The sequence below is a fragment of the Anser brachyrhynchus genome (genome assembly GCF_964034855.1).
Source record: "Anser brachyrhynchus genome assembly, chromosome: 16".
NCBI lineage: Eukaryota > Metazoa > Chordata > Aves > Anseriformes > Anatidae > Anser > Anser brachyrhynchus.
In genome coordinates, this window is record NC_137734.1 from 5,341,427 (window position 1) to 5,356,174 (window position 14,748).

General features: G+C 37.5%; 1 protein-coding gene across 5 annotated transcripts in view; it reads right to left on the reverse strand.

Moving 5' to 3' along the window:
• GNAS (GNAS complex locus) overlaps positions 1-14,748 on the reverse strand; it is a 151,928-nt gene that overhangs the window by 80,677 nt on the left and 56,503 nt on the right. For all 5 annotated transcript variants that reach the window (XM_080558160.1, XM_080558161.1, XM_080558162.1 and 2 more), the window contains one exon: positions 12,608-12,680. In XM_080558160.1, coding sequence (XP_080414286.1) covers positions 12,608-12,680 — 73 coding nt within the window. The remainder of the gene's footprint in view (positions 1-12,607; positions 12,681-14,748) is intronic.

Below are 14,748 nucleotides of genomic sequence, written 5' to 3' on the forward strand. Positions count from 1 at the left end.
TTTATCTGCATCACACAGCGAAAATGCCTCCTATATTGCACTGATTCATCTTGTTCGTTTCATTCTGAACGATGGCAAAATGGAAGCCTCTTGACAAAAACACCTAAGTGGACATTCAGTGTGTAAACACAGACTTGGCACAAAATACCCTGCATATAAAAGCCTCCCTATGCACGAAGCATGTCTGACACTTTTTTTCTTCCTCAGACAATTAATGTGCAATTCAGAATATGTCCTCATTTGCATATAAATAAAACCAGGGACTTGATATACCATCATTTCTGACTCATTTGCAGTACAACCCTTTTTACTACTGTCATCCAGAAGTGAAACAAGCCTGTTTCTAAGACCAGCACCTTCAGGAAAAAAAAAAAAAAAAAAAGTGGGAGGCAAAGCATTAATGCTTGTGACTGGGACCAACAGTCCTCTGGCCAAAACTTGTAGGATAGCTTAATTTGCTGTTGTGTGTGATAACGGTATGCAACTCAGAAATTCCAGACTGTGTCTAAGGAAAATTGGGTGTTCTCAATGTCAGAATCTGCTTTAAAAAAAGTTACAATTACTGCTTTTTAGGAGTTACTTACAGAATTGAAAATGACCTTTCCATATAGGCAGTTATACTCAACGGTATTCTGATCTGAACTCAGATTAAGGAAATTTTAATCCATGCACTTTCTAACTTTTTTGCATCCTCAACAATGTTATTATAGTCTGTCCATGTGTAATTAATATACAGTTTTCTTTTTGAATGGAAATGAAGCTATCATGCAAACTTAAAAATCCAAAACCAGAATCATTTTTGCAAGTCAGATTTCATGTTCATTGTGATACCCTTGGCTATGGTAGTTTGTCTGCTGCTCAGATCACATTTCACGCAAGAGACAGAATATAAAAATAAGCTCTATTTACTGCTCTATAAGCAATATATATAAGCAATAAGCATTGCAGCATTATCAAGTAATAAAGGACCTACACACAATTTATCATACTTCTTGTTTGGAAGGCCTTCTAGGTGATAAATATTTTAATGAAATTCAATACACTGCAGGTGCATCAGCATGAAATGAATGGATGGTGATGTCTATGTATCAGCAAACGCATGAACAAAAATATTCTCAAAACTTTCAGTTAATTTGCAGTCCAACTAGAAACACTTGAAGTCAATATAGGTCAGAAAAATAAATCCATATACCAAACTAACTCCTACCCTCTTGGGACTAAACCCTTCCCTGTGCTCTATGAAGCATAAACATAATTGTACTTCACTCACTGAAAGGACAAAAATATTCTTTATTTAATAATCTTGTGATTATTATGTAGTGCTTTGAAAATAAAAAAACATTGCTTGAGCCCTAAATATTATTAGCTTTTTCAGAACATCAGCTCCAAACTTGCCACTCCCCATTTCCTTCTCTCATAACTCTCTTCATTCATGTCATCAGAAGGCATCTTATTTTCAGCAACAACTACTCACTTTTTTTTTTTTTGATGCTGCTGGATGTGCAGAACTACTGTTGAGGTTGCTTGGCAACTAGTGAGATGCATCAGAGAGATAAAGTCCAGAATGAATGGAATTGAAGAGAACTATATTTGGTTTCATTAAGAGATACTGATGCACTCAAACCGTACCAATTTGAATTTTCCACAATAAGGTGAAATTTTGCTATTTCTTTCAAAAACACAGAGTCCCACTATCCATTAAGCCAGCTCCTCAGACACATGTATGTCTGCCTAAATGGAAGATGACTTTTACCTGTGTTAGGGGCTTGGTACAGCAAGGAACACTGACGTATAGCAAACATCTGGGAAACTTTTAACCCAGGGAGGGTAACTGCATATTTCAGTCTGCCTTTCAGTGTACCACAGGCTGCTGTGCTTCTCCATATACTTTAATATCAAGTTGAAATTTCAAATGAAACAATTTTGACCTGCAGGTCCCAATTTGTTACGTGCTATGCACAAGTAACGAGCAAGAAATTAGATGATATTGAGCACCCATGACTCCTACAATGGCAGAGAACCGATTAGAAAAAGTAGGCCTTTCTTATCTCAAGCTCTTCAATAAATTTTCTCTGGATCATGTGAGTAAGAATCAACCCGTGTGTCACAAAAGAAGATATTCTAACATCACCTCCGATCCTGTCTTATCTTTGATAGGCTTCTTGTTTTCCAAGGCCAGAACGGCCACCAGGAGCAGGCACACTTGTGGCAGGGAAGCTGCATCTCCATAAACTGGATTGAAGTTCAGTTTAAAAATATTGACTTATCTTTCTCTAAGAGAGCTAAAGCAAGGCTTTCGTATCCGAACACATTATTTCACTTAAAGTATCTCTACTGGTAAGGAACTAAATCTCACTCATACCTTTTTTTTTTTTTTTTTGGTATCTTTCTCACATAGCAGTACCTCTACATGTAAATGACATCACGTATAAACATCCTCTTTATGAACCCCGTACAATTCCTGGGGTCCTTCTTTTAAATCTTTCCCAGCAGTTCCACATCCTTCATGAAGTACAGACATGGGCTATACCATTTTAATAACGTTCTTATCGGTGTTGAGGTCTACTTTATTACTTACGCTTCACTTTTCCCTTTTTTTATACATCCAAGCCTACATTTGTCTTTTTGCCACAAGAAAGCAAACTCCCCTAACTAATTGACTTCCAAGGCCTTTTCCAATTTTACAGATAAAATCTACATTCTGACTCCTGTGAGACTGTCTTGCATTCAGCTGTATTAAAACAAATTTATGAAGTACAACTTTTAAACATGTTATTCAGATCACCCTATAAAGAGTAACCTGACCTTCCCAGTGTTAACTACAGCCAGTTTGCAGGGAGGGGTTTTAGACTGAATCAGACCAGCAATCTAAGGAATGACTTTATATACTTAACCAGTAGTTCCCTGGAGGCTTTCCAAGAAGTGGTCCCCCTCACTGCCTCTATTAACCACCGTACTGAGATCTATCAGTAAGCCAACTTTTAAATTGCTGTAATATATACATTGGTAATTCCACACAATGAAGTTTTTAAAATTAAAATATAATGCGATTACATCAAATGGCAGAAAAAAAAAAAAACAATGGTATCAAACAAGTTGATTTTAATCAATCGGATCTATCATCTTCCTGAAGAGGCACAGGTCGATTCAACAACATCTCCCTAGGTACGCAGCTATGCTGACTATTAATGGTGTTCTCCCTATACACTCTGGTTGTAAGAAACCATCATAATTTAAAGAAAAAAAAAACACTATATCTGCCCATAGTTGATGCCAAGCATCTAGGTACTCTCTTACTTCAAGGAACAGAATCACTTCCCTTTTTCTAAGAATTATAAAAAAATTAACATTAGTGTTTCCCATAGCTTCTCATACAGTTCCTTTGGGATTCTTGTCCATTATTTATTCTTGTTTTGAAAATATCCATATTCTAACAGATGCTCCTGATACTTGCCTTTGTCACAAATTCTAAACTTCCTTTTCTATTTTCAGCATTGCATAGGATGGATACATCCTCCTTTTTTGTTTGTAAGGAATAAAATACCTATAGAATATTTTTGGCCTCTCTACACAACTTTGCATCATTTTACTTTCTGCATTCAGTAACAAATCTGTGCCCAACCAAATTATTAGACGTAAAACTTTTCATACTGTTTTCATATTGTCCTATGGGTTTTTTCCAAAACTATCAGAAGGGAATCTAAGAATTAGAGATCTCAGTGGGTTCCAGCTATCTCCAGAGAGAAGTAATAATGTAAGATTTGACATGTAAAATTTTATTCTAAGACCAAATTGGTATAACATTCCTTTTCTGTCTAAGGGAGATAAATCTATGTAGGCCTCACTTCTTTTTTTTTTTTTTTAAATAACATGTGCATATTAAATGTTACTTATGAACATCATCTACGACTGTCACTTGCATCTACTTCCCCTTCTCCCTCCCTGCCACCCTCCCCCTCTCAGACAACCCTAGGTTTCTAAAGTCTGAAAAAAAATGTGGAAAAAACAGCTAACTAGTACGCTGCCTTTTTTTTTTTTGTAATAAATCCTAGGATTGTACAAAATAGTCAGAAATGCTTTAGCAAACTCAGTCTTTTTTTTTTTTTTATACTCTCTTCTAGCACTTTACGTTTTAATGCTAGCAAAAAGATATTGAGGTAACAGGACACTATGAAGTTCTCCAGTGATAAACATAAGGAAAGTAAACATATGATTGCATAAGATGCAATTACATAAAATGAAGACTGTCCAATTAGGTGAAGGCAAAACACAGTGGCAGTACGGGGCATCCTGTATTCCCAATGGCTCCCTGAAACTAGAGTCCAGTGACACAGCTCACTCCCATTTTCAATTCAAGAAACTAAATGGCAAAATAATTACGCTTGCTATTTTTATGTACGTGATTGTGTATCTCCAGTTATAAACTGTATTTTTATCTACAACGTTCAGCTAAGCAGAACATGTTCCTTTGAGTAACTATTTTGAAACAGTATTAAGCGTTTTTACATACCAAAAGTAAGAAGTTGCATCTAATTTACAGGCATAGATCGCACTAGGCTTCAAAACCACTACTGAAAATTTAATAACTTCCTACTCCATAGAAATTTAACAACAACAACAAGAAATCCCATAAAGCAAATCTTCCAGTAAGTTGCATAACAGGGTTGCCATAAATTACAATGAAACAAAATATCAAAAACATTTAACTTAAACTCCTTACTGACACTGACCTCCGAAAGTGCAGGTAAGGACAGTGGAGCTGGGGCTGCTCTCCCTGAGCACTCCGCAGCCAGGCGCTGGTGCAGCCGCCTGCAGCAGGGTGTTACTGGCTCCCTGAGAGCCCCTCATACTTCGTGGAGCGTTTCTTCTCCCCCTTTTCTCTTTCGTTTAATGAGAAAAACATTTCCTCAGCTTTGCACTGTGCGTAGGTTTTTTTTTTTTCCCACGAAAAACACAGTGCTGTTGTTATTTTCTCATTTCAGACAACCAAAACGATGAAGTAAAATTTACTGAGTAAATTTTTTGCAGCAAATGCTGTTCTTGTGATAACAATCTTTTGCTTATTAAAAAAAAAAATATTGCCACTATAAGCTTTCACCTTTATCTTAAATGGTCTTAAACTGTGAAAGTAATACAAAATATCCAAAGCCATGCCAATCACTGTTACGCAATTAAATTAAAATTCTTGAAATGAAATAGTTTAATTTTTCCACAGCAATGACAGTAACTCAAATTTAGCTAGCATATTTATTTTTATGTTAAGTTACCAGAGTTAAAAACAGATATTCCCCAGTTTGCTGTGTTTACTGTACTTAGTGTCCCACTAGACATTTTTTTGCCTAATAAAAAAAATTAAAAACCAAACAAGAGGTGTCCCTTCTCATTACAAACTTGAGGAAGAAACCTGCTTTGCTAATACTGGCTTCCTTTCAGCATTTCATGTAACATAAATGTTAATATTAATTAGAAATAATCATAGCAAAGCAGAATTAAAATATCTTAACCTGAAGGAAACAAAATGGTATCTACACACATAGGCCGGCAGAGAAGCCTGGAGTATTTAAATCACAGTGATTAAGAAGGCAATAGGAAATCCCTCAGCTAGCTGTTAAGTTGCCATTCAAGGCTAAATGTAACACCTACTGGGACTGCAGTGCACCTCAGAAGGAAATACTGCACACCTCTGCCTGCTCCATTAGTTCAGCACTCCTGGGAGGCTAGAAGGGTGCAGCTGGGAGAGATGATTATTTTCTGGTGCCTTAACTAAAAAGACAAGTGAACACAATGACTTATTAAATAGCCCTTTGGAGAATATAGTCAGCAACAAGTAGCTAATAGACACTGTCACAAGCCTTCTCATACTTCTGTAATAACAAACATCTTAAAACAGAACGTCTCATCATGACATTCCCCTACTACATTCCTAAAAAAGCAGATAATTTTGTCCCTTAGCTGTCAAGAGCATACCTTGATGCATTGTTGTTTCTACGTAACCGAGCTCTTCCTTAAATTAAATTTAAATTCCTCTTAAATAATTCTAATTAACTATATGTTTACATTACAGGACAGTTATAGAAATAATGTTTAAAAGCTGGTGCTACACTTGCACTATATTCTAAACACTCTTGTATGTACTAAGAACTCAAGATTCAATTGTCAGGCAGAGGGCATATTGTTTTTGATACATAAGGATTAAAGTTACATTAAAAAAATCCCTCATCAGTGGAAATTCCTTCATTTCAACTCGAGAGCTTTGAACGACCAAGATTAGGGTGAACAATTTATGTATTTCACTTCTTCATCAGAGATGAGACTTAGGCAGCTCTAATATACAAATGCATGATGCATCTAAAACTAAAGATAGAGATAAATTTGCCTGTTGGATTATACTTCAGACCATCAGCTATGTCTGCCTTCATCTAGAAGGCACTCTGGAAGGACGCTTACAAAATCGTAACAGAAGAAGCGTTTTTCAGCTGTTTTCTCTCAGTCCCTCTGATACCGTTGCCCAACTTCAACCAAGTTTGACAGAGTTGCTGTTGCAGAGATTAATTTCCCATAGTGGAAATCAGAGGCTGAGTAGAGGAGAGACCAAAATTAGAGCTCCAGTGAGGAAAAGCAGCATGAGTGCATGCAGTTCTAAACCAGCCACAGCACATGCTGACTTTCATCCAGGTAGCAGGAAAAGCAGAAAAAAAAAAAAGATAAAGGACAGCATGATCCAAGAGTATTTAAGGACCAGTGTTGCAGAGAACATCAGGGACATAGATTAGAACAAGGACTGTATCAGGTGGAGGAAACAGGAGATACCTTGACAGCTCTAGTACCACGGGGAGAACTGCTGACTGGGACTATTGCAGAAAAGATTTGGGAGAGACGGAACACGTTATAGAAATCAGACTGAGCTCAGAACCCACTACCCACAGAACAGTTTATTTTCTGCTTCGAAAAGGTTGAAGAAAAAATGCAAGCTTTGTAAACAGCCAATGGAGGGGTTATTTTATTTTTTTAAACCAAAACTAATGGGTAAAATCCCACAGCTACCATCAAAAGTCAAATCCTCCCAGATCCATTCACAATGTTTTCCACTTAGTTAAGTCCTAAACTTTCTTCTTTCTCTTTTGCTTCTCAGATTACATCACCCATGCTTATTACACTCTTCATACTCATTACTGTCCAAACTCACTAAAACCATCTATACGGCTTTCTACACTATGTTGATAGCTGCCTATGCATATTTAAAAAGCTTTTGTCAAATCTAAACCTCAAAACAAATAAAGCCACTGCTGTATTTTTGGCCAGTCCCTTTACATGCCAAATCATGTATGCAGGATTCAGTTCTTAATTACAGTATTTACTCACTGTTGGTACAGTCTTGACTTTTGACAAAACTCAATTACACAACTGTGTCAGTTCTTAGGACAAGACCTAAAATAGACTGAAATACATATCCTCCGCCCACACCTTAACTTTACGGTCTGTGGCACAAATTTCTATCAAAACCAGCAACTACTCATTCAGCTGGATCAGAACTTTGCGTGGTCTGAGCGGACGTGTACACACAGCTTTTCCAGCACAGTGACGCCCCATCTGGGTCCTGGAACAGGAGCTGAGAAAGAAATGCTCCCCGACTCAAGCCTGCAGAAGCCTCCTGACACACATTGCAGTGCAAAAAAAATATGTACCAAGCCTCCCCCCCAGTTTTTCAGTGTTACTCAAACAAACAGAAATATATATTTTGTTGCTAGTAGGGTTAAAATACAATAAAGTCTGTTTCTTGGCAAGAAATTGACGTGACTACTCCAAAAACATAGTATTGGTACACAAATCTAAGTGAACTGTAAGAACAGGGCAACAATGCTTGTGTATACAAACTAACATTAACCATTAGAAGGGAAATCATTATTTTAAAAGACATAATTATAAATATTATACTCTTTTTTTCCTCAATCATAACATTAACTTCCCTTCTTTAAATTCACACACACAAAACGACTAAAGCTAGAAAACAAAACACAGAATCAGACAGAAAATAGCAAACTTACTAAGACAGGAATCATTTCAGTCACAAAGAGATTAATAAAGACCAATCTCCCTAGTTAATGTCATTTACTGGTTTATGTGACATAATAGTACTGCAGTTCAATTTGTAGTGGAACAGATGTATACAGAAAAGATTTGAAAGCATCAACATCTACTTTTCCCTCCTCACCAGACTATTGAATCTATGTGAAAAAGGAGAAGAAAATTTCCAAAAGTTTAAGAGTTGATTTGCTTTACTTAATTTTGGTACTAAGAGAAAATAATTTTTAATAGTACATGAGAAAAGCAAATATATTTGTCATCCAAGTCTTGAAAATAAAGTTATTCAGTTCTGCCTCTACCATCACCATTAATGGATTTCATAAATACACAAACTCCTATTCAGCAGTTCATAATACCAGTTTATGAAATAAGGTCATCATTATACATCATCATTTGGGAAACGGAGGCTCAGGATAGTTATTTGAAGTCCCCTATAACCTCAAGACTTCCTGAATCCTAAACACTATCCAAACTTACTAATCACAAAGGCATATTCCCCTTATTTGTCAGTCTCCATAGTGAATTTCGTAAGTTGCATTTCAACAATTTATTTCTATCTAAATATTTCTGTTTGTCCCAGATTTTCCCATGACACTTCAGAATTGTCTATTACCCTTGCCAATTTCCCACTTTCTAAAATCACGCATGACAATGACGCTCTATCTTTAGAGCCTGTCAGCCAAACCCACAGTGATCAGAGGGGAAAGACGACCAAAACAACAAAAAAAACTCAGTGAAAGGCCATCATCTTAGAAGCAAAGAACCCTAGTCCCCAGATAGCACAGAAAAGAGGTTTTTCTTTCCTCTTTTCAACCTGAATTATGCATTTACACTAATTTCACCAACTACAGTGTTTACTCCTCCTGCCTTCCCTCTTCCATTATTAATCCTTTCTGGTTCATATAGATTAGCACCTGAACTTCTGCACAGTTAAAAAAAAAAATTAGCTCCACCTTTTCAGTGGATGCTAACAAAATGCAGTACACGACAGCAGAGACCTATCCCCCTGGAACAGCCTCATGAAAAGACAGCTGAAGTGTTGAGGAGGGAGGGAAGGAAAGGAAGGGAAGTCACAGGCTTCCTGCTATTACGAGCCAAATTTAAACCCTTTCTACATCACGAGGGGCCCTGCTGTTGGCAGTAACGCAAAGAGTAGAAAAATTGGTTGATACGGTGTCTTCATCATGCTTAAAAGGCAGCTCTTCCATGTTAAAGATTAGGCACACCGGAAGAATACTGCTTGGAAGCACAATCCCTGTCGTTTATGAAATTGCTGCAGGAATACGTCAGTCAACAGCAAGGCCAACTTCAGCTGTCCTGCGAGTGCTGCAAGTGGGCAAAGACCTTCCAAAAACTCCCTCCAGAACAACGTGTGCTGTAGACCACACCTTGCTTCTCCAATATTCTGCCCTGCTTACCAGTGCCACAGTGCTGTTACCTGCCGTGCGCCGCCCTCAGAACAGACACAGAAGAAATATTTCTGCCTCTAGCCCAATTACGGTTTATAAAAGGAACATTTTTTTTTAAAACCAGCCTTTACTGTAGTTAACTTAGCTAAAACTTTAACCACCTTCAAATTCACCTTAGCATTGTTAACTATTAAGCACATTAATTACCTGGAACACTCGATTCCATACATTTCCTCAAATAACTAATTAGCTAAAATGATCAAGGACTGGAATCCCAAAGGAAATTCTTCTGGTTTTGTAGAACTACATAGATTTCGCCTTGCTCAATGCCACAACTCTACACAAGGCCAATTAACATAAATGTGTGTGACAACCGTCCCTTCATCTATTTACAGGCAGAACCTTAAGAAGAAAACAAAAAGTCCCCACACTCACTAAAGGAAGCTAGTGAATTTAGCACTGGATATCCTGTGCAGTCACCAGAAATTAAGAGTATTTGAAGAAATAGTGAAGAAAAATACACTGAAGAAAAACTTTTGATTCTCTTGTTTTTAGCATGTTAGACATTCTTCATAGCAGGTATCCTCTTTCTGCTTCAAAGATCAATTATCAGAGGACAACCAAATCAAAGGCAAACAAGCTTTAGACAGGACTTTAAACTAGATTTCTTTCAAGCCACATGATGAAGCTGCATCAACAGAAATAATTCAAAACTACATTTATGTACATGGACACTAACACTGAAGACCATCTTCACCTCCAGCATACTAGCCTTTACAATCTCTCTGCTGTTACGCATCACATCACGTGTGGTGCTGTATGCGAACATATTTAATGTTTCTGTCAAAAGTCCTAGAATATAAAAGAAGTAATGCTTTACTTTTCTTACCCTTCCAAAACAATTCTACGCTCTCTCTCACGTTAGCTAAATCCCACATTATTTTTCCAGCGCATAAGTAGGGAAGAAAGGGAAAGAATCAGGAAAAAAAAAAGCAGGGAAAACAAGACAGCACAGGAACAGTTAGTTACTTTGAAGAAAAATGCGAGTTATTTAAGGACTAATGTGTATCTTGCAAGAACTTCAAAACACTGAAAGACAGCCCTCTCCTCCTATGTAAAGAGTATGTTATGATCTTCTGATTGTTTTTGGCAATGAGAACCAAAAAGTAGACTAATTACAACTTGTATATTTTATATTTACTGCTTCTTAATTTTGATTATAATATACCTCAATGTTCCTGAATATATACTCCCCACAAAGGCCTGCAAGACAATACACCACAGGGTGGACAACCTGTGGCTCCTGAGCTGCGTGCAGCTCCCCAGCAGTTCAAGTGTGGCTCCCATACTGGGGTATGCTACGTGATTGGCAGCAGGGCTGTGCTGGCATAGGGGCTGCAAGGTAATCCAAATCCCTTGCTATGAGAAGACAGAAGCCAGCAGAGGCTGCTGAGGCCAAATTTGCCATGTTGCCCTGGAATCCAGCTGCACGTTCAGCCCAGCCCAAACCTCCAACCCAGAAGCGACATACTCGAGGAATGCAATGCTGCTGCTAATCCCAGAGACTGTCCCAGTCCCTCCCCAGCTCTGCAGGCTATGTACAATGGGCCCCTGGGATCCCAGCCACACAGATTTTGGTATGCAGCTTGCTGAGTTGGGAAAGTTATCCACCAATGGAATACAACTTTCACTAAACACCAGCATCACCTCTTTAACAGCATCTGCATACTTAGAAAACTTAGAACTGTGTTGCTTAAATCGATTGGTATTTTTAAATGTGCCAAGGATCCCTGACTTCCACTTTTACTGATGAATGCTTTACTTAGCACCAGATTTTGAGAGATGCTATATCAAAGTCAACTCATGCAAATCTTTTAAGTCATGCAAGTCTTTTAAGAGGTCTTTATTAGCAAGAGCAGCCAAAAAATGAAAACTACTCGCAAGTGACAGGACGTAGGAGCAGGCACTTATGAAAAGGAGCTGTCTTGAAAAAGAAAATATTCCCTATAAAGAGGAGCTTAAAAACACGTAGCACACAATGTAGTTTATTATGAATCAGCCTGAAGTTTCTTCCAAAAAGATTCTGTACCTTATCAGGAACTAGTGTTTAGGGATTAGGAAGTATTGTTGAGGCTCCTTAGCTAAACATTTAGCTCAGAATTAACTACTGAAAGGCTAGTGAAAGCTTAATCTTCCCAAAGAGACAAGAGACACAAAATAAATCATACTGACTAGAAAGTAGAAGATGCTAGTACAAAAATACTGTTTGAGAACGAGAAAGACAAAAATAGTCATATCATCTAAAAAAGTTACAAAAAGAAAATAAACTCTGAAATATCAACACCTTAATTCAGTTAGAATTACTTTAGCAAGTTTTGGTACACACACACATGAAGATGCTTGCAAGCAAAAACTAACATCCAGGAAATCTCTTCCCACTCCCTAGCAAAGTTAGATGAGAAGTTAGCAAACAAATCTTTTGTAGACAAAGAACAGGTTTTCATTTTTCTTATATTAATGCCAATCCCCTCCTCACAATTATCAAAAACCTAAATAGATTTTAAGCATAAAAAGAAAAACTTTTAGAAGCACATTTTATCACAGACATCTGAACAAGCAAACAGAAAACAAAATCTGACCAGTTACCCTAGAAATTCACAGTACCGTCTTATTTTGTGAAGATACAGAAACAAAAGCCCTACTTGCTCTAAATAAAGAAAACTGCATTCATTTTGTGCACTAACAGGAGGCAAGATTACAGCAGTATAAATCAATGTACTATAGCAGAGGTAAATCAGTGTCAGCCATGTTGTGAAAGAAACTGCAGTTTAAAAAAAAAAAATCAAAACACAAAACTTAAGCCGTAATCAAATCAGCTATACTGAACCTTGATACAAACCAGTTTATGCCATTAGCTCTTACTTATTATTGGTGCTTGACTTCTTCAAGTTAATGTCTGTTAATCTTATCTAAAACTACACATCCAAATTCTAGAGACCATGATATAGTAACAAGAAGAAAATATACCAAGATATAAAGCAGAACTAACGATTATTGTGTGGTACACAGAGGTATGGTGAGGTGTAAAGTGAAAAAGAAACAAATGCACTTACTCAGCATTAAATCCATTCACATGCAAGATCCTCATCTGTTTGACTATTGTGCTTTTACCGGATTCACCAGCACCTAGAAAATGAAAGTAAATCAAATTCAGAAGGAAGCATGAGTAATGAAGGGAGATCATTTTTTCTTCACGGTAAAAATTGAGAAAGTTGGTTTTCTCGGTGCAAGAGCGAAAAGTGAAAGAAAAAGAAATAATTGCCACTGGAAACTTCAGTTGTAGCTAAAAATAAATGCCCAGCTCAAGTCATGTGTCAGATCTGAATCTTGGATCATTTCACTGTCCATTTTTCCAGTGTCAACGTTAAAAGCAGATTGCTATGTCTGGAAGGAAAAAGGAAAACTTCAACATTTTATAGGGGACAAGATAGGAAACATCAAAATCTTCTTGCCTTGTCACCACTTTATGATGGAAGGAAAGACTGTCTGAAGCCTATATTAAACAGAAGCATTTTTGTTAGACCCTTAAAATATTTTACGTTTGACTGCAGTTATCACCTCCCAATCATTAAGACCGTAACTTAAATCACACGAAATAAGATATATGGCTACTCACATCTGAAAAAGAAAGGCATCCTCTTTAAGCCTCCACCCGCAAAGCTACAGAAGTCTCCTCTCTAATCCATGTCTTGTAAGCAACCTCCCACCCCCTCTACATGCTCTAAATCAATTACATACCCAACGAGACGCTAAGACCACTTTGCGTGGCTGCATGCTCCAAACTGCCCCCCACAGCTCTCCTCCAATTTCCTCATTACACCTTAAGTACAAAAATAAAAATAATAATAAAAAAAAAAAACCCTCTCCTCTATTTTCCGTAAGTAGACGTATTCTATTTCTGCCATGCTGCACAGATGCCAATGCACAGGGCAAGTAACTCATCTGCCTATAGTACCCATTTCTCCACGCACACTGAAAAGATCCGAACAGCAGCATTTCATTGAGCTGCTCCACACTGCCAGATAGCTTTCTATATAAAGCAAACATATTTTTGTAAGAGTAGTATCAAAACCTGGTAGAATTTACAAAGATTCTTCTCTGCGTCTCCTGGCTTCTTGTTTATTCCTCTCATTACCCTATGCCTCAACAACAGACACGTATGTCGGAGGCAGAATGGGCACAGAGGTACAGTTTGTATTTATAGGATGCCAGGCCTCTGCTAGCACACACTGACAGCACAAGCCTCCATTTTGAGCCTCGTGTTCAAAATTGTATTTTAGCAGTTATATTTCAAAGTTCATTTTCTGACAGATGCATTCCTCTCTGCTTTCTCCGTTCCTTTCTTTCTCCCTCATGGATTCTTAACAGTCCTGCTCTTCTCTCCATAAAACCTGTTCGCATGTTTTGCCACCGTAATATCAGAACGTTACTCCTTTTTCCTCTCCTTGCTGACTGATGTTTATAAGCACATAGAGAGCAGTTTTTGTCTACAACTCTTTATGCAAGCACTATTTCCCCTTAAACTACTGTTATAATGCGCATACTCTGTCTCTTCCTCTCCCTTTCAGGCATACTGCACCATGCAATAAAGACAGGCGGCAAAATTAATCAAGAATGAGTAGCCTCAGTTAAAAGAGAGACTGGGTCCACTTCACAACTACTAATTATTGAGGAATAGTAGTATATGCTATCTTAATATTTCTATTAACGATAACATTTCAGATGTAACTTTAAATTATGCCTTTTAACCAAAAGCATCAGAAGCCAAAATCTTTATGTTACATACTCCAAAAGAGGGGGAGATTGCTTCTGCTACAAAAGCCAATAGCTTGGCATTGACACACCTGGGTTCTTTGGATCAGATGTAACATCAGTGAACCAAAATTAAGCGTTACTACTAAATTTCTGAATAAATCTATTTCTATAATTGGCAGCTTATTATGGCTCTATTCTTGCAAACAACTATGCATACATTTAACTTCACCACCAAGGATAGTTCCATTAATTTCAGTGAGACTACTCACAGCAGAAGAAGCAAGCACGGATACCAGGCATGGGGCCTGCAAGGTGTTATAAACCCACTAGAATATTTAGCAGCTCTTCTTTAGTGTTATCTGAACACGACGTGAAAATATTAAGACTACTTTGCACCTTCAAAGCATTTTTTCCATTCCACGTGTCTCATAAAGCCAGT